This window comes from Lithobates pipiens, unplaced genomic scaffold, assembly GCF_037356315.1.
Source record: "Lithobates pipiens isolate NorthernLeopardFrog02 unplaced genomic scaffold, aLitPip1_a1.2 Scaffold_8, whole genome shotgun sequence".
Classification (NCBI taxonomy): domain Eukaryota; kingdom Metazoa; phylum Chordata; class Amphibia; order Anura; family Ranidae; genus Lithobates; species Lithobates pipiens.
Window position 1 is genome coordinate 584,682,368 of NW_027507903.1, and position 21,235 is coordinate 584,703,602.

Here is a 21,235-nt window from a genome sequence, read left to right on the forward strand (position 1 = left end):
AGAAGCGCATTTCTTCGCAGACTCCGCCCAAATTCATCCCAAAGGTGTTCTATCGGGTTGAGGTCAGGACTTGGCTAGTGCAGGCTAGTCAAGTTCCTTCACCCCAAACTCGCTCATCCATGACTTTATGGACCTTGCTTTGTGCACTGGTCCAAATTATTTGGTGGAGGGGCGGAATATGGTGTGGGGTTGTTTTTCAGGGGTTGGGCTTGGCTCCTTAATTCCAGTGAAGGAAACACTTAAGGCGTCAGCATACCAAGACCTTTTGGACAATTTCATGCTCCCAACTTTGTTTGGTAATAGCCCCTTCCTGTTCCAACATCACTGCGCACCAGTGCATAAAGCAAGGTTCATAAAGACATGGATGAGTGTCAAACATTCCCATAGGCACACTCCTAAACCTTGCGGACAGCCTTTCCAGAAGAGTTAAAGCTGTTATTGCTGCAAAGGGTGTAGGGGGTAAACTCAATATTGAACCCTATGGACTAAGACTGGGATGCCAATAAAGTTCATGTGCATGTAAAGGCAGGCACCCCAATACTTTTGACAATATAGTGTGTGTGTTCATATATTATTATTATTATACACAATTTATATAGCGCCAGCAGTTTACGCAGTGCTTTACAATGTAGAGGGGAGGACAACACAATTACAGTACGGTTCAATACAGACGGGACAGGAGGGCCCTGCTCATAGAGCTTACATTCTAAAGGGAGGGGGTGGTGGTACAAAAGGTAGTGTGTGTGTGTGTGTGTGTGTGTGTGTGTGTGTGTGTGTATATATATATATATATTTCCTGGCTTGACACACAAGGCTGCTCTGCAAGCGTCACCTCCGCTGGCTAGGTCCCTGACTTGACACCTGCTGAAGTTTCCCAATTCTTCACCATCCCCGGTTGGTGAGAACACTGCTCCAGCACTTGCTTCAACTGCTCACTGTAGTCCCTGGTAATAAGGTGGTTGCTCCCTTAGTGGCAGCAACTTCCCCTCTACGTCTGACCACGATAGGTTCTCTGGCTGGCAGAACCGTCACTTCTGGTTGGACTGCAAGCCACAGTCCCAACCCTACGATGCTCTCTTGCTTCTGGATAGGCCCTCATACTGCCTAGCAGCCAAATGTGCCAAATCTGGATAGGCCCAAACTCCAGCCTAGCAGCCCGGGCAGTACAACACATGTCCTCCCAGACAGCAGTCTAGGTGGTATAGAACCCCAATCCCCTGACTCCACCCAAATATATAGGTTCTCCCAGCAGGCCAATCGATTTAAGAAAACCCCTGCCCATTGGCTGCGGTACCCCATATACTCCTAATCTGTCCTTGCTTTGCCCTTGTCTTATCTAATGTCACCAGGTACCCGGCCACCTAGCGGCAGAAGAGAGAAGTGCAGCAATTCCAGACTTAGGGTCAACTCAATTGATCCCTAACAATGAGCCAAGGTAACTACACCTGAATTTAAGAGCAACCCTGCCTAAACATCAGGCTGCTACATATAACTTGCTCATCTGGTAATGGCAGTAATAAACTATGCACAAGGCAAGGACACCCAGGAACAGTTTAAGCAGGTTTGTCCTGTATTTTTAGACAGCAAATCAGCAAACAAAGACAGTTTCAAGGGCTTTGAGCATAGCATTACACAAAAAAGCTAGGTCAGTTTCAGGCTAACAGGCTGTCCCCTAATGGGTTCCTCTAAAACAAAAAGGGAGCACTTGGATCTTTCAGTGCTCTATCAGTGTTCAGACTTTTCACTCAGCAGAAGGCTGGCTCCCACAGCAGAGAGAGAAAGAGGGAGAAAGCCCTAAGCATCAGTCAGCTATAAAGGCTTGTGGACAGATACATCTAAAAATCAGGTCTTGGACTTTGGAAAAGGCTTTATCCACCCCAGAGCTCTACAAAGTTCTCAGGCTCCAGGAGCCATCCAGAATTTATTAAGATCTAAAGAAACAAAAAGTTTGTTTTCTCTATATCAGACACAAACCCTGGAGCCCAGGGGTCAAGTCCTGGGAAAAAAGTAAGGGAACTCACTCAATATCCTCCACCCCCACCTCAAAAATACAAAATGTGTGTATATCGCATTTACATCAGGGTCCGCAGAGTACAATGTAAGGGGGAATCCTGCAGACTCTGATGTAAAGGGAATGCCGGGAACTCTGCCCCCTAGTGTTCTCTGTATCCTTCACTGCCCCCCAGCAATGTCCTCTGTCCCCTTCACCCCCCCAGTAACATCCTCTGCCTCCCTTTACTTCCCCTCCCAGTTATGTCCTTTGCACCCTTCACCCCCCCAGTAATGTCTTCTGCCCCCTTCACCTCCCCTCCAGTAATGTCCTCTTCCACCTTCAGTAATTTCCAGTTCCTGGAAGAGTGGGGGCTGGTGAGATCTCAAGTGACCTGTCAGCGAGGTGATGAGCTGACAGCGGTGTGGTGCTGTTCCCTCGTTGACCATGGGGTGGCAGCGGAGGCTAGGTGGTATCGGTAGTAGTGGAGATGTGTGCGGCAGCGGGGTGAAGGAGGAGGAATTGGGAAGGAGAGTGGAATGGGTCACACCTGTGACATCACACACCAGGCATGCCGATTCTACGAGGTTTGCCATTACACCGGAACACTCACAGCCGGTGTTTGGGACTTGGGAGTTGTAGTTTCTTCCTGTGCTGCTCAGTTCTCTCCAGTCTCTACCCACCGCCACCAGGACCTTGAGCGTAGTCCGGACTACAACTCCCGGAATGCAGTGCAGCAGACTGCCCTCCCAGCTCAGCCCGCCCCTGTTCAAAGGCCAGTCCTGCTAAAGGGAACTGCGTTCCTGCTATGGAAAAAGTACAGGAACTCCGTTTCCTTGCGTTCCCGCTGGACTTGAGCCCTGCTGGAGCCCCTTCTACTGGATGGAGATTGTATGAGGTTCTGGGTTTGTTTTCTTTCACTTGCCAATAACGTATTAAAACCTAATTAAAAAGCTGAAAAATCAGCACAAGGGACATAACTTCCTCTGTCCATGCTCCCCCCCCCCCTGTGTCTGGTGCAGCAGGGGTTAATAGAACTAAGAGTTGTCACAGCCACTCATTAAGGTGGACACCGTTGAGCACTCTTTTCTGCTCAGCTCCACCATTCATAGAAACCGTATTACAGCTTCCATAAATGAATAGAGGATGGGGAGATAATTGATTGATCTGCTCCCCCATTATTCATAGATCACATTTTATACTGGCTGCTGGGGCACAGGGGCTGCATGGTAAGTACCAAAGAAGCTTAGGTTGGGCATTAGGGTTTAAAAAATGTTACTGCTTGTCCACTCATATGACCCTTATGTACTTCTTACCCCAATTTCCTGCTCCCTCAATGCAATCACACTCCCCTATAATTTGCACAATATCAGTGCCAACTCTTTTCTCCCACTGGGTCCACTCACAAACCTAATCTCCTGTCCTTCCACTGGGTCCACTCACATCCTTATCTCCTGTCCTTCCACTGGGGCCACCTTATCTCTTGTCCTTCCACTGGGACCACTCACCACCTTACCACCTGTCCTTCTACTGGGCCTACTCACTACTTTATCTCCTGTCCTCCCACTGGGCCCACTCACCCCCTTATCTCCTGATCTTCCACTGGGCCCACTCACTACTTTATCTCCTGCCCTTCCACTGGGCCCACTCACCCCCTTATCTCCTGTCTATCCACTGGGTCCATTCAGAACATTATCTCCTGTCCTTCCACTGGGTCCACTCACAACATCATCTCCTGTCCTTCCAGTGGTCCACTCACAACATTATCTCCTGTTCTTTCACTGGATCCACTAACAACATTATCTCCTGTCCTTCCACTGGGACCACTCGCCATCCTATTTCCTGTACTCCCACTGGGCCCACTCACTCCCTTATCTCCTGTCCACTCTCTGGGCCCACTCACTCCCTTATCTCCTGTTCTTCCACTGGGCACACTCACCACCTTACAGTATCTCCTGTTCTTCCACTGGGTCCACTCACCACCTTATCTCCTGTTCTTCCACTAGGCCCATTCATCACCTTATCTCCTGTCCTCTCACTGGGCCCACTAACCACCTTACCTCCTGTCCTTCCACAAAGTCCACTAACCACCTTATCCCCTGTCCTTGCACTGGGTCCATTAACCAACTTATCTCCAGTCCTTGCACTGGGTCCACTCACCCCCTTATCTCCTGACCTTCCACTGGCCCCACTCACCCCCTTATCTCCTGACCTTCCACTAGCCCCACTCACGCCCTTATCTCCTGTCCTTCCAATGAGCCCGCTCACTACCGTATCTCCTGTCCTTCCACTGAGCCCACTCACTACCTTATCTCCTGTCCTTCCATTGAGCCCACTCACACCCTTATCTCCTGTCCTCTCACTGTGCCCACTCATTCCTGCCTTGAGGCTCATCATTACACAAGTCATTATTGTATTCTTGCCTGTATATTGTGGCTATTTTATTCATCTCTTGTTCTGTACATGTTCTGTTTTATGCACAGCTTGTTATTAGGTTCTGAAGTGTTTAGTCCTAAGATGAATGGGGATCGTGTGTCTCCGTCAGGATCCTGCAGCAGCTGTGAGATTGATGAAGGACTTATAGCAGCTCTGTGTCCTGCAGAGACAGCCACCAATAAGGTAACTGCATGTGATACAGAACTCTGTGATGACATTTTGTATTTAGCGTAAATTTTCTGTCATTGCGATATGGTCATTACAGGACAGGGGAAGCACACAGGAAGTTCTGACTCCGCCCAGCACTCCAGGACGGGAGGAAGCTCTCCGATCTGTCTCTTCACCCCGTTCCCCAGTCTCCCCATCACTCCCAGTGTACAACCAGCAAATCGCTGACCTTTGTATTATCCGGGTTAGCATGGAGAACACTCATGGGAATTTGTACAAGAGTATACTGGTAAGAACTCCATGACAGTTCTTTGGCATTCGTTCTCATTTTTTAATATTGCATTTTCATTCAAGAGGCACTTCAGTCCATCAGTCTTTAATTATCCCCTGATCTTTGATTCAGCTCCCAGCTTTATTTATCTTGCACATACTGCATGGTATGTAGATGTGCCAAAGGCCTCTGTCAGGTCTTCAGGACCTGGCATGGACCTGTGGCACATCTGTGCCTGCACGGTGGTTTCCCGTACATGCACAGACAAAGCTGTTATCTGGGTCCTTGATATCTGTGGTCTGCATGCATGTGCAGGGAAACCCTAGCAGGTGTGTAGATGTTCAGGAAGGCTCTGTCCAAGTCATGAAGACTTGTTATCTCTGCACACATGTTCTCCAGCACACATGCGCCCATCAGTACAGTTGCCTCCTGGGATATGTAACGTGGATATCCTAGGATGTAGCAGGTGGTGGGCTCTAAGTTATACATACCTAGATGTAGCATAAAGAAGGTCAGCAATCATTTCAAAATAAGGAATCATTACCAATTGTTGGAAAGGGAAGAGCCAGGAGGAAAAAAGTTATTTTATTGGGTGAAGGTCCACTTAAGGTCGGGTGTAATATTTTGGTAAAACCAAGCCATCAGACATCCCCAGCATTCCACTTCTTTCTTGAGGCTGCTGTCAACTGCACTATGCATTGTTTGTGGTAGGAATCAAGACCATACAACATTTACAGAGGTGAGCTAATTGACTTTTCCGCTTTCAAAGTGCATATTCCAAAGCTGGCTATACATGTGGAAACTTTTCAGAAATTTCAACCAGTTTTCACTGAACTGAAATTGAAACTCCAAGCGTTCGAATGTGGAAGTTAGTGCTTTCGATTGACCACAAGGAGATGGGATCGAAAATAGCTTCATGCAGTCTGGCGGAAAAATTGAATAGCTTTTGATGAAATTGCCATATATCTTTCTAGTTTCAAATGATTTTTCATTAACCTGTATTATCTGTCAACTATGTTTTAGCTGTCAATATATAGTCCAGTACTATCAACTGAATTCCGGTGACAGCTCAAACTCATAGGTGGTAGACTGCTTGGATTCAGGCAACTTCATTCAATCATATGTTTGATTCCCAGTTCATCGAAAGTGGTTGAAGTTGCCCAGGGGCGGACTGACCATTCAGGCCCTCGGGCACTGCCCGAGGGCCCCATCAGGGTTGCCAGCCTCAATAAAACCAGGGACAGTATGTAAAAATCTGTGTTTAAAAAAAAAAAAATCCCAAGATTATAGCTGCCCCGCCTCTCCAGTACCTTTTCAGTGTGTGTGTGTGTGTGTGTGTATTCTGTGTGTGTGTATACTGTGTGTGTATACTGTGTGTATATACTGTATGTGTGTGTGTGTGTGTATACACTGTGTGACCCCATAATCTCCTATTGCCTGGGGGCCCCATAATCTCCTATTGCCCGGGGGCCCCATGAGTTGTCAGTCCGCCCCTGAAGTTGCCTGTAAATTGGCAAGTGTATGGCCAGCCTTAGCCCCACCACCATCACTTTCTGAACTATTCTTACTGCAAAGGGCATTTGAGAAATACATTATAAATTCTTTTTATAGTAAAATGTACATACATTTAAAGCAGGCATCTCCAAACTAGGGCCGGCTGGCTAAATCTGGGCACTGCAAAATTTTATCTGGCTCACAGCTAAAGTCAATGGCTGCTTTGACAAGTCGCCAGGTCAGCCTATGGTCTCCGCTTCTCACCAACATCCACTACCCCCCTCCCTCTGGTTTCCAGTGCAGGTTCCCCAGGGGGCACTCTGATGTAAGGAGGGACTCTGATGTAAGGGGGGATTCTGATGGGGAACCTGATGTAAGGTGGGATTCTGATATAAAACAGGACCCTGATGTAAGTGGGGACTCCGATGAGGACCCTATTGTAAAGGGGGACTTTGATTGGAAACTGTAAGGGGAACTCAGATGTAAAATTGGACTCTTATGTAAGAGCAGAATTTGATGGGGACTGTGATGTAAGGGGAGCTCTGCAGGGGACCTTGATGGATGTTTTTTGAATATTTTTTTGCTTTGTTTTACTGAAGTTCTTTTTCAGTTGTTCTGAATCATATCATGTCGATTCGAAAAAGGCTAAAATTAAACGTAATAATTAAAATTTTATTCATTCATTTTTTAAACTTTTTTTATTTATTTTTTGACCTGTAAATATTTGTAAAATATACAACGTGGCCCTTGTACTGAAAAGTTTGGAGACCCCTGATATAATACATAAAACTTTAAGTAAGATGATATGGTTCTATTATTAATCATTTATATGTATGTTCCTCTGCAGCTCACCAGTCAGGACAAGTCTCGGGTAGTCATACAGCGGGCTCTCCATAAACACAACATAGAATCCTATGGCCCTGATGACTTCCAGTTGGTACAGTTACTATCAGACGGTAAAGGTAAGGATTAATCTATATTTTATTAAAGAAGAATTTCAGGTATGGATATTTTATACAGTTAGGACTGTCCAGCTTGGACCAATATAACTATGTATATAACATAACTGGCTGATCCTCCTGGAAACTGGAAATCACTGATGTGGACACCACTACTCCAGGTCCTGTGCTGAGCGATTGCCCTGCTGCATTCTGAATACAAGAGTTTTTCCGCTTTGTACCCTATAGGGAACACTTTGCATTTTCTTAATAAATGCAAAGTGTTTTCTGACTGGACTAGGTGAAGAGGGGGGCGGCAACATCACACTCTCTGCACCTCGTCCAATCACAGAATGCTATGCATTCATTAAGAAAATGCAAAGCTAGTTGCACTAAACAGATCGCAGACCCTGATGGGCGGTACCTGTTGCTCCAAGGCACTATTCATGGCATGGAGGTTACCGTACTAACGTACTATGCCCCGAATGTAAATCCGGGGCCCTTCTTGACCCATGTCTGCACCCTACTTATGTCCCACGGCAAGGGCACCCTCCTTCTTGCGGGTGACTCTAACCTTCTACTAAATCCCAAACTAGATAAGCAGCCGCCCGAGAGAAACGGACAGTCGGCAGGGGCTAAAAAATTCATGTCCTCCTTGCAAACACTTGACTTGGTTGACCTGTGGAGGGAATGTCATCCTCAGGGCAAGGACTACACCCATTACTCCCATCCCCATCAGGTCCACTCAAGGATTGACCATATGTTTATGCTCAGACGTCACCTTCCGTTAGTGGTATCGGCCTCAATCTTGGCTGTTCCTTGGTCAGATCACGACCCGGTGCTAGTTGTTTGTCACTCTATTCTGGATAGACCTAGATTTTCTCCCTGGGTGATGAATGATTCCCTTCTTTCGCATGCAGATGTGACAGCGGATATTGTTAAGGCTTCGGAGGACTACTTTCGTGAAAACTTGGGCTCGGTGCAGTCACCAGTGGTCCTTTGGGAGGCTTATAAAGCGGTGTTACGGGGTCGGATAATTAGTCTGGCTTCGGCCCGTAAGAGGGCAAGAGAGAAAAAACAAAAAGAGCTTGAGTCCCGATTGGAGTCACTATCCGAGAAGTTTAAACAGTTTCCCACCCCGAACAACCGTAAGCTGTTGGACATGGCCAGATCGGAGCTTGACCTATGCCTTACCGAGGGTGCTGAGCGTATACTGCGCTGGTCCCGCCAGCGGTGGTATGTGAGAGCAAATAAACCAAACCGTATGTTAGCTAACAGACTCCGCACCTTTGCCCCTAAATTTAACCCGATTACCCTACGTGATCAAAACAATGTCCTATCAGGGAACCCGAAGCATGTTCTGGAGGAATTTGGGTTTCGCCTTGCGAAGCTATATGCGGCACCAGAGGATAATGCGGCTCAGAGCACGGCAGACTTCCTGGAAAGCCTTTCGCTCCCATCCTTAACGGGGGCTCACATTGCCCTCATGGATAGGGATATTCAGATCACCGAAGTTCTACAAGCCATAAAGGAACTTAAGGTGGAAAAACGTCCTGGGCCTGATGGGTACACCGCGCTTTACTATAGGAAGCTGGCATCGGTAGTAGCCCCTCATCTGGTGGCAATGTACAATTCGGTCAAAAACGGCAGCCCTCTCTCCCCAGATCTTCTGACTGCAAATGTGGTGATGATTCCTAAACCGGACCGTGACCACTCATCTTGGGCAAATTTCAGGCCGATCTCGCTCATCAATGTTGATATGAAACTCTTGACAAAAATCTTGGCGACTCGACTAAACTCTTTCCTCCCCCGTTTAATAAAAAAGGACCAGGTTGGCTTCGTACCACAGAGACAGGCGGGAGATGCAATTCGACGTATAGTTCAACTCCAGCATATAGCCCAGGCTCGCTCCCAGGAGTCCATGCTTCTCTCCCTCGATGTGAATAAGGCCTTTGACTCCTTGTCTTGGCCCTATCTCATGTCTGTCCTACGGCACTATGGATTTGGGACCTCATTTATGACTTGGATGTTGGCCCTATATGATTCCCCCCGAGCAAAAATTAAATATTACGGATTTGAATCCCCCATTTTTACTATCCACAGGGGAACCCGCCAGGGATGTCCGCTGTCACCCCTTCTTTTTGTGTTGGCACTGGAACCTCTGGCGGAGGCAATAAGAGCTCACCCAGATATCCGGGGCATAGAAATAGCAGGTTGCCCCCATAAGATTTCCTTATTCGCTGATGACATTCTCCTCTCTGTCACCTCTCCTAGAACTTCCCTGCCAAACTTACACACACTGTTGCAATCCTTTGCATCTCTCTCAGGACTCCAAATTAACTCATCTAAATCGAAGGCATTGTCGACTAATCTCTCTGTGAAGTTACTGGGGGACTTGCAGTCGGCCTTTCCTTACCAATGGGTTTCCTCTTTGCCTTATTTAGGAATCCGTCTCACATCAACATACCAGGCTTTATATCAGGCGAATTATCCACCATTATTCAAAAAATTAACGGATATGTTGTCGGCGTGGTCCTCCTTACCTCTTTCATGGTTTGGGAGAATAACGGCCATTAGGATGGCATATCTCCCAAAATTACTTTATTATTTTAGGGTTCTCCCCATCCCAATTCCCTCCCATGTCCTCAATATCCATCAGCGTAGGATCCTGCAATTTATCTGGGGATCGTCTCGCCCCCGTATTAATAAACAAATCCTGTTCGCCAACAAAAGTAGTGGGGGCCTCTCGGTCCCGAATATAAGAGACTACTACGTGGCTGCTGCCATTGCTCCGCTCTCTCACCTTCATGAGACGTATCAACTCCCGCTCTGTCAACTTAGTTGCAGTAAAGAGATGTTGCGCCAATTGGCGCTCTGGGCGTAACAGCTCAGTGATTGGTTTGCCAAGGAGTGCCTCAAATGGATCCTTTTTAAGATTTACTCGAAGTAGGCTACGGAGCAATGCGTACACCCTGACCCATAGTCTGCACACCCGCGGGCAGGTCCACCAAATATGGGCCATAGTGCCCTCTTGGGCACATTCTCTAAAACAAAGTGGGGAACAGGTTGGAACAAAGCGAGCCAGACGCGTCGGGGTATAATACCACCGGTATAACACCTTATATGCATTTTCCAGAATTATCACATTGCGCGAGCATTTGGATATGGCTAGGGTCATTGCCTGCCATTCCTCCGGGTCCAGCTTCTTCCCCCAACTCCCTCTCCCATTGCAAATGATAAGACCACACAGGAGGTCTCCGCCTAGAAACCAGAGCTGAGTATATCATAGATATCAGACCAGGAGAGTGGGGCCTGGATCTGCAGATGCTCTCAAACGGTGTCAACCTGTACGGGGCGTCCTGAGATTTAATGAGACTCTGGAGGAAATGACGGATCTGGAGATACCTGAAATACTCCCGTAGAGGTATTGATTTGCTTGAGACGGACCCTGTCCCAATCTCTTCATTACCGTGGCTCCCACCTGCACATCGCCCTAAGATTACAGGGCCTTGTATGATTCATACGTTACGAGTTTGGGACTCTGTGAAGTACTCGGCGGGGCTGGCTTCTCCCCACCTCCCGCTGCTGCGACTTCTACGTTGCCCACTTTTCCCTCCAGGCCTTCATGACTCCGTGCAATTCAAGTGGTGGACCATGAATGGCTTCGGCGATGTACACTCCTTGCTTACTCCCACAAAAATTTTACCATATGATGTATTACGTTCATCACACGATATACCTCTACGGGAGTATTTCAGGTATCTCCAGATCCGTCATTTCCTCCAGAGTCTCATTAAATCTCAGGACGCCCCGTACAGGTTGACACCGTTTGAGAGCATCTGCAGATCCAGGCCCCACTCTCCTGGTCTGATATCTATGATATACTCAGCTCTGGTTTCTAGGCGGAGACCTCCTGTGTGGTCTTATCATTTGCAATGGGAGAGGGAGTTGGGGAAGAAGCTGGACCCGGAGGAATGGCAGGCAATGACCCTAGCCATATCCAAATGCTCGCGCAATGTGATAATTCTGGAAAATGCATATAAGGTGTTATACCGGTGGTATTATACCCCGACGCGTCTGGCTCGCTTTGTTCCAACCTGTTCCCCACTTTGTTTTAGAGAATGTGCCCAAGAGGGCACTATGGCCCATATTTGGTGGACCTGCCCGCGGGTGTGCAGACTATGGGTCAGGGTGTACGCATTGCTCCGTAGCCTACTTCGAGTAAATCTTAAAAAGGATCCATTTGAGGCACTCCTTGGCAAACCAATCACTGAGCTGTTATGCCCAGAGCGCCAATTGGCGCAACATCTCTTTACTGCAACTAAGTTGACAATAGCCAAAGCATGGAGAACCCCGGCTCTGAGTTTCGAGGCAGTCAAGAACCGCCTGAATGATGTTATGGTCAATGAAAAATTGTCTTCTGTTCTTTCAGACACTCACGCCAAGTTCCTGCGTGTCTGGCAGCCCTGGATAGCATATAATTATTCTCCTAGATTTGATGTTGCTTTATTATCGATGTAGGGACCGGTGGTGCGCACCCTGTGAACCCATTCTCTTCCCTCCCTCCCCTCTCTCTTCCTCGACCCCCCCTTCTTCTCTTTTTTGATCCTCCCTACTCCTCCCCTGCTTCTCATTCAACAACCTCTTTTCATCCTCCCTTGACTCACTCTACATCTTCTTTTCCCCTTCTCTCTCTTGTCTCACCAATTACCAGTAGATGATTACTATGGGCTGTTAATGCACTGTATGACATGCTTCTGTTGCAGTCATGTGAAAACCCGGGTTCACCCGAACGCAGGGCACATTGGAATCGTTCGGGCAACAGCCTGCTTTAATTACTACCATGCAGTGAATCACCTGTACTGTTATTTGTACGACAGCCTATTGTATTGGAATGTAAACTTGTTCTTTAATATTAATAAAAACCTTTGTAAAAGAAAATGCAAAGCATTCTCTAAATGGCACCACACCCATGCTGAACAGTCGACTGCCTTTGTTTAGAATGCAGCAGGGCAATTGCTCAGCATGGGGCATGGAAGCAGGTGGAGCGGCAGTGGCCAATATACTCAAGATGGAAAAAATCTGGAATCCACTGCACTTCATCAACCTTTATTGCATCATCTATTAACACATAACAGACAGTGTGGGGGTACATCTGAAAGTTAACGGGTTTCACGCTACACTTATAATTATGAGTATGTGTTAATGGTAGTGTGAAACATGTTATCTTTCAGCTGTGCCCCACACTGTCTGTGATGTTTTTATAGATGAAGCAATAAAAGTTGAAGAAATGCAACAGATTCTGGATTTTTTACTGGTATAATTAGAATATGATGGCTTTGTTAATCCCCAATGTACAGTTGTGCTCATAAGTTTACATTCCTGGCAGAATTTATGATTTCTTGGCCATTTTTCAAAGAATATGAATGATAACAAAAACATTTCTTTCACTCATCCTTAGTGTGTGGCTAAAGCCATTTATTATCAATTAACTGTGTTTACTCTTTTTAACCACTTAAGGACCGCCGTATTGCCAATGTACATCATCACAATGGCACAGGCAGGTACAAGCACGTACATGTACGTGCCTGCCTTCCAGCGGGTGGGGGGTCCGATCGGACCCCCTCCCGATGGATACTGCGGTCCGGTTCGCTCCAGGAGCGATCCGTGATGAGGGGATGGCCGTTGGTTTCTGGCCACCCCCTCTGGATCGCTCCTGGCCAGTGAGAAGCTTCCTCCCACTGTGTATTGTTTACACAGGAAGGAGGAAGTGATATCATTCTCCTCGGGGCGGTCTTTTTGACCGGACTACGAGGAGAAGACTAAAAGTAAGTGTGCACCAACACTACACTGACATGTAGGTACACACAGGCACACAAACCCCCCCCCCCCCCCCGATCCCCCCCCAGTCACAGTGTCACTGATTGCATTGATCATTTGTTTACTGATCACTGCATTCAGTGTCAGTCGTAACAGTTAAAACTGTCAGGGCAGTTAGTGTTAGGTCCAGGGTAGCCCCCTATCACCCCCCAATAAAGATTTAACCCCCTGATTGCCCCTAGAGTTAACCCTTTCACCCCCTTTTGCCAGTGTCACTAAGCGATCATTTTTCTGATCGCTGCATTAGTGTCGCTAGGTAGCTAGTTATTTTTTTAGGTTCACCGCCTGGTTTTTATAGCGCTAGGTACCCCGATATACTACCCAATAATGGTTTTAACCCCCTGATTGCCCCTAGTTAACCCTTTCACCCCCCTTTTGCCAGTGTCACTAAGCGATCATTTTTCTGATCGCTGCATTTAGTGTCGCTAGTGTCGCTAGGTAGCTAGTTATTTTTTTAGGTTCACCTCCAGGTTTTTATAGCGCTAGGTACCCCGATATACTACCCAATAATGGTTTTAACCCCCTGATTGCCCCTAGTTAACCCTTTCACCCCCTTTTGCCAGTGTCACTAAGCGATCATTTTTCTGATCGCTGCATTAGTGTCACTAGTGTCGTTAGGTAGCTAGTTATTTTTTTAGGTTCACCGCCAGGTTTTTATAGCGTTAGGTACCCCCATATACTACCCAATAATGGCTTTAACCCCCTGATTGCCCCTAGTTAACCCTTTCACCAGCGATCACAGTATAAGTGTCACTGGTGACGCTGGTTAGCTAGTTAGTTATTTAGGTTCCCCGTCAGGTTTTTATATAGCGCCAGGGACCCCCATATACTACCTAATAAAAATTTGAACCCCCTGATTGCCCCTAGTTAACCCTTTCACCACTGATCACCGTATAAGTGTTACGGGTGACTCTGGTTAGTTTGCTTTTTATAGCATCAGGGCACCCACCATTTATTACCCAATAAAGGTTTAACCCCCTGATCACCCGGCGGGTGATATCAATTAGGTTTTAGGGTCAGGGTCTGCGTCGCCCCAGGCAGCGCTAGGTTAGTGACAGTACCGCTAACACCCACACGCAAAGCATAAACCTCCCGTAGTGGTATAGAATCTGAACAGATCAATATCTGATCTGATCAGATCTATACTAGCGTCCCCAGCAGTTCAGGGTTCCAAAAAAACGCATTGTTCGTGGGATCAGCCCAGATACCTGCTAGCACCTGCGCTTTGCCCCTCTGCCCAGCCCACCCAAGTGCAGTATCGATCGATCACTGTCACTTACAAAACACTAAACACATAACTGCAGCGATCGCAGAGTCAGGCCTGATCCCTGCGATCGCTAACAGTTTTTTTGGTAGCATTTTATATTTAAATCCGGAAGGCAGTGCTTGGATTTCGGGGTCCCGTACGTGGCTAGGCTCCCAAAAAGTCCCCCACATGTGGTATCCCTGTACTCGGGAGAAGCAGCAGAATTTATTTTGGGGTGTCATTTCACATATGCCCATAGGATGTGTGAGCAATATATCATTTAGTGACAACTTTGTGCAAAAAAAAAAAAAAGTTTGTAATATTCCCGCAACTTGTGGCAAAATATAAAATATTCCATGGACTCAACATGCCTCTCAGTAAATAGCTTGGGGTGTCTACTTTCCAAAATGGGGTCATTTGGGGGGGTTTTGTGCTATTTTGGCATTTTATGGCCTTCGAAACTGTGATAGGTAGTGAGGAGTGAAATCAAAAATTTGCACCCTTAGAAATCCTGAAGGTGGTGATTGGTTTTCGGGGTGCCGTGCACGACTAGACTCCCAAAAAGTCCCACACATGTGGTATCCCCATACTCGGGAGAAGTAGCGGAATATATTTTGGGGTGCAATTCCACATATAACCATGGCATGTGTGAGCAATATATCATTTAGTGACAACTTTTTGTAAAAAAATTTATTTTTTTTGTCATTATTCAATCCCTTAGGACAAAAAAAATAAATATTCAATGGGGTCAACATACCCATCAGCAATTTCCTTGGGGTGTCTACTTTCCAAAATGGGGTCATTTGGGGGGGGGGGGGGGGGTTGTACTGCCCTGCCATTTTAGCACCTCAAGAAATGAGATAGGCAGTCATAAATTAAAAGCTGTGTAAATTCCAGAAAATGTACTCTAGTTTGTAGACGCTATAACTTTTGCGCAAACCAAAAAATATACGCTTATTGACATTTTTTTTACTAAAGACATGTGGCTGAATAAATGTTGCCCTCAATGTATGACTAAAATTTAGTTTATTCGATTTTTCTTATAACAAAAAGAAGAAAATATCTTTTTTTTTCAAAATTTTCGCTCTTTTTCCATTTATATCGCAAAAAATAAAAATCGCAGAGGCAATCAAATACCATCAAAAGAAAGCTCTATTTGTGGGAAGAAAAGGACGCAAATTTCGTTTGGGTGCAATATTGCATGACCGCGCAATTACCAGTTAAAGCAGCGCAGTGCCAAATTGGAAAAAGACCTCTGATCCTTAAGGTGTTTATTGGTCCGGGGCTGTAGTGGTTAAATCATAATGGCAACAGAAGCTACCCAAATAGCCCTGATCAAAAGTTTACATACCCTGGTGATTTTGTCCTGATAAAATACACACAAGTTGACACAAAGGGGTTTGAATGGCTATTAAAGGTAACCATCCTCACCTGCGATCTGTTTGCTTGTAATTAGCGTGTGTGTATAAAAGGTCAATAAGTTTCTGGACTCCCGACAGACCCTTGCATCTTTCATCCAGCGCTGTACTGACATTTCTGGATTCTGAGTCATGGGGAAAGTAAAATAATTGTCAAAGGATCTGCGGGAAAATGTAGTTGAAACGTATAAAACATCAAAGAGATATAAAAAGTTATCCAATGAATTGAGAATGACAATCAGCTGTGTTAAAACTCTAATCAAGACGTGGAAAATGAGGGGTTCTGTTGAAACCAAACCACGGTCAGGTAGACCAACTAAAATTTCATCCACAACTGCCAGGAAAATTGTTCATGATGCAAAGAAAAACCCACAAATAACTTCAGGTGAAGTACAGGACTCTCTGAAACATGTGGTATGGCTGTTTCAAGATGCACAATAAAGCCCCATACACACCCTCAGTTTTTCTGCTGAGTTTTTCCTTCAGATTTACCAAAACCATATAATATGAGGTCAAACCTTAGGAGTTTCAATTTGTATGCAATCAGGCAGGCCCTTGTACTACATGGTTTTGGTAAACCCGAAGGAAAAAAATCAGCAGAAAATCTGATCGTGTATGGGGCTTCAGGAGGCACTAGAAGAAAGATGGGCTGCATTTTCGAGTCACCAGAAGAAAGCCATTACTATGCAAATGCCACAAATCTCCCACTTACAATATGCCAAACAGCACAGAGACAAGCCTAAAACCTTCTGGCACAAAGTCATTTGGAGTGATGAGACCAAAATTGAGCTTTTTGGCCACAACCATAAACGCTACATTTGGAGAGGAGTCAATAAGGCCTATGATGAAAGGTACACCATTCCTACTGTGAAACACGGAGGTGGATCGCTGATGTTTTGGGGGTGTGTGAACTACAAAGGCACAGGAAATTTGGTCAGAATTGATAGCAAGATGAATGCAGTATGTTATCAAAAAATACTGGAGGAACATTTGCATTCATCAGCCAGGAAACTGCGCATGGGATGTACTTGGACATTCCAACATGACAATGATCCAAAACACAAGGCCAAGTAGACCTGTCATTGGCTACAGCAGAATAAAGTGAAGGTTCTGGAGAGGTCATCTCAGTCTCCTGACCTCAATATCATTGAACCACTCTGGGGAGATCTCAAACGTGCAGTTCATGCAAGACAGCCCAAGATTTTCCAGGAACTGGAGGAAGATAAAGAGCCTCATCCACAAATACCACAAAAGACTTCAAGCTGTCATTAATCTTAAAGGGGGCAATACACGGTATTAAAGTGGTTGTAAACCCTTACAAACCACTTTGACCTACAGGTAAGCCTAGATTAAGGCTTACCTGTAGGTCCAAGAAATATCTCCTGAACCTACACGGTTTAGGAGATATTTACTAAAAGACAGTGACAGCTGTCTACGGTGCATGCGCCGTAGACAGCGGCACGCAGGCACACTATCACCGTTAGCAGCATGCCGCTGCTAATGGCGATATGCCGTTAGTGGCGGCTCCCATGCGTATGCGCGGGAGTGACGTCATCGCTGCTCCGGCACTGTGAGTGGCCGGAGCAGCGATACCCGGAAGAAGATGGATGCTCCGGACTACAGGGGACAGCGCTGACATCGCTGGATCCTGTGTCAGGTAAGTGACACATAATGGGCTACTCTGCGATGCATAGTAGCCCATTATGCTTTACCTTTGCAGGGAGAAAAAGAGGAGGTAAACCCATCAGGGTTTACTTCCTCTTTAAGAGCTGGGGTATGTAAACTTTTGATTGTGGTCATTTGGGTAGTTTCTGTTACCATTTAAAAATAGTAAACAGTTGATCGATAATAAATGGCTTCAGCCAAACTAACCACGAGTGAAATAAATGTTTTTGTGTTATCATTCATATTCTCTGAAAAATGGCCAAGAAATCATAAATTCTGCCAGGGTATGTAAACTTATGAGCACAACTGTAAGGCCGCGTACACACGCGGGGACTGTTCGCTCAACTTTGTCCGTCAAACAGTTTCAGCGAACAGTCCGCTCAAAATTAGCATGGACGGACTTGCCCACACACGACGAACGAACAGTTTGCTGAAACCGTGCGCGATGACGTGAACGGCACGTACGACGGGACGGAAAATACGACGTCCTATACACTGCATTACAACTTTCGGCGTGTAAATCCTTTCTGAGCATGCGCGGAACTTAGTTTGACGAACAAGCCTACACACGAGGGGACTGTTCGCTGAAACCAAGTTTCAGCGGACAGTTTTTCGGAATTTCCGAAAAACTTTGTTCAGCAGACTGTCCGCTGAAACTGTCCGCTGAAAGCCCACACACGAGCGGACTGTCCGCTGAAACACTGTTCAGCGGACAAAGTTGGGCGAACAGTCCCCGCGTGTGTACGCGGCCTAACACTGTTGTGTGATATTCATTTTGTTCAACTTGGTACTTTAGTAGGTAAATATTAATGTGACACTTAAGGCCAACATCCGTATTATGTCGATAAATCAAAATTAGAAAAAAGTCAGACTATATAGGCAAAACATAGAGTCTTATATAAAATCATACATTTTTATTGTACAAAATATTATTTTAAAAAAACACATACATTTTATATGTTATAAAAACAGATACATTGGTGTTCTTAAAGTGGGGTGCCCCTTAAAAAAAAAAAAATTAAAAGTCAGCAGCTACAAATACTGCAGCTGCTCACTTTTAATAATCGGACACTTACCTGTCCCAGGGTCCAGCGATGCGGGGGAACGAAGCCCCGCTCGTTCCACGCTCCGCTCAGCGGTGCCAGCATTCTTACCTTTTGCATGCGTGAGCGGCGCTGGGACCTGCCACGTGTCCCAGATGACTGACTGCGCCGAGGGGAAGTGACGTCAAGTGCCCGGGCACTGAAGGAGGCAGACTACGAGGGACCCCCTAGCAACAGGGATTTAGAGGCGAGTTACATTTTTTTTTTCACATTTTTTTTTAGGAATTTTAATCATTTTTTTTGGGGGGGGGGGGGGGGGGGGGAACACCACTTTAAAAACAGAAACATTCAGTCCCTTTGGGAATATATAATCTCTTTGAAATAGATCTATCATTGCTCCGGTGCCCGCCTGGGGAATCATGTGCATTTTGGTGCTAGGTTGCTGAGGTATGTCCCACACTGCAAACAAAGTTGTATATTGTATTAATTAATGTACAGATATGTTTTAAAAGTACTATTATTTTTCTCTAGAGGATTGCTGTATTGTGATCACGTGTCCTGATGAAGCTGACTTTGGCAAAACATGTTGAAACTCATGAAGACCTCTTAAAGTTGTTGTAAAGGCAGGTTTTTTATGCATTAAGATAAAAAAACTTTTGTGTCCAGCAGCCCCCTTAGCCCCCTTAATACTTACATGAGCCCCTTCTCTATCCAGCGGTGTTGCAGGAGAGACTTGGCTGCCTGGGATTCTCCCTCCTGATTGGCTGAGAAAGCAACGGAGCACCATGGGCTCCTGCTGCTGGCAAAGTCAGTGTGCCAATAAGGAGAGAGAGGGGGCTGGGCCTAGCCACAGCTCCTTGTCTGAATGGACACACAGAGCAGTGGCTGGGGCAGCTTTCTATGGGGGCACTCAGCAGGAGGCAGGGGCCAGGAGCACAGAAGAGGGACCTAAGAAGAGGAGGATATAGGCGCTCTGTGCTAAACCAACTACACAGAGCAGGTAAGACATGTTTGTTATTTTTAAACACAAAAAAAACAAGACTTTAATATCACTTTAGCCATCATTGAAATTATCAAACAAGATCATTACTATCGTTGTGTATATATATATAGAGACAATCCGATAAACTCCAATATATCTGTGTTTATAACATATAACATTTCTCTGGGTTTTTTTTAAATAATATTTTGTACAATAAAAATTTATAATTTTATATAAGACTCCATGTTTGGCCAACAGTATATAGTCTGACTTTTTTCTAATTTTTTATTTTTTTTTGGTATTTATTGTTGGCTAAATTTCTTCTCAATAAAAACTATTGGAAAAGAAAATCTTATGATCGTTCAGGGAACTAAACATTTTGTAGTTTTCTAACCCTGTAATTGCTTTCAGGGTCCACTTGTTTTAATAATTACAGTCACATGGCTAAAATAAATAAATAAATAAATAAATATCCTTATCTATATTTTAACCACTTCCCGCCCAACAATGTCATATGACGTCACAGACTTTGAGTGGGGATTTCCAAATGATGCCTGCAGCTGCAGGCATCATTCAGGCTGCATTCACACCTGAACGTAGCGTTTTCAAGCGTTTTTTGCGGCTTTTTTTACCGCGATTCGCTGCGTTTTTTACCGCGATTTTGTGCAGGGCAAAAGGTCACCAATGTTAAAAGAAGAAGAACGCCCAAATCTGCTCAATTTGAGCAACAAAAAAGGGTCCAGAACTTGTTTGAGCTTCAGGCTATCGGCTTCAGGCGACATGGAGTGGAGATGTGAACCATCTCCATTGAGAATAATAGAATTTTTCCCCTCTAGCGTTTTGTAGCTTCAGGCTTCAAGCTACAAAACGCTCAGGTGTGAATGGGGTCTCAGAGATATCTTCTTTTTCTGCTGTTCAGCTGCTTAATTGTTTTTACAGGCGGCGGGAGAGGACATTTACCATAGAGCTGACCGAGAACCAGATGGTCCTCGGTCATCTCTATGACCTGGGAAGTCGAGATAGTTTTCTTAAATTTTTTATTTATGGACCCCAGGTCTCTCTATAAAGAGGACCTATCATGCCCTATTCCTATTACATATGATGTTTACATTCCTTGTAATAGGAATAAAAGTGAAAAATGAAATGTAAAGGGAAAGTGTCAAAATATGAAAATAAAAGTAAAATAAACAATAATAATAAAAAAATAAATAAAAAAAATGTAAAGTGCCCCCCGTCCCTGCGTGCTTACTCGCAGAAGCGAACAAATACGTACGTCGTGCCCGTATATGTAAACGGCGTTCAAACCACGCATGTGAGGTATCACCGTGAACGTTAGAGTGAGATCAATAACTCTAGCCTCAGACGTCCTCTTGAACTCTAAATAGGTAGCCTGTAAAAAAAAATTTAATGTCGCCTATGGAGATTTTTAAGTACCGAAGTTTGGCACCATTCCATGAGTGTGCGCAATTTTAAAGTAGTTGTAAACCCTCGTGGTTTTTCACCTTAATGCACTGTATGCATTAAGGTGAAAAACCTTCTATACTGCAACTGCCCCCCTTTTTCTTACCTGAACCCAATCATTCCAGTAACAAGCACAAGCCCAGCAGCTCCAGACTTTGTCTCTGGTCCTCGTTGGATAGATTGATAGCAGCGGCAGCCATTGGCTCCCGCTGCTGTAAACTAAATCCAGTGACACGGGAGCCA

At 45.5% G+C, this 21,235-nt stretch overlaps 1 protein-coding gene across 5 annotated transcripts in view; it reads left to right on the forward strand.

Annotated features, from left to right (window-relative positions):
- The window catches only part of RGL3 (ral guanine nucleotide dissociation stimulator like 3), a 159,095-nt gene that overhangs the window by 129,388 nt on the left and 8,472 nt on the right, over window positions 1-21,235 (forward strand). For all 5 annotated transcript variants that reach the window (XM_077470371.1, XM_077470373.1, XM_077470369.1 and 2 more), the window contains 3 exons: window positions 4,474-4,609; window positions 4,692-4,883; window positions 7,207-7,321. In XM_077470371.1, coding sequence (XP_077326497.1) covers window positions 4,474-4,609; window positions 4,692-4,883; window positions 7,207-7,321 — 443 coding nt within the window. The remainder of the gene's footprint in view (window positions 1-4,473; window positions 4,610-4,691; window positions 4,884-7,206; window positions 7,322-21,235) is intronic.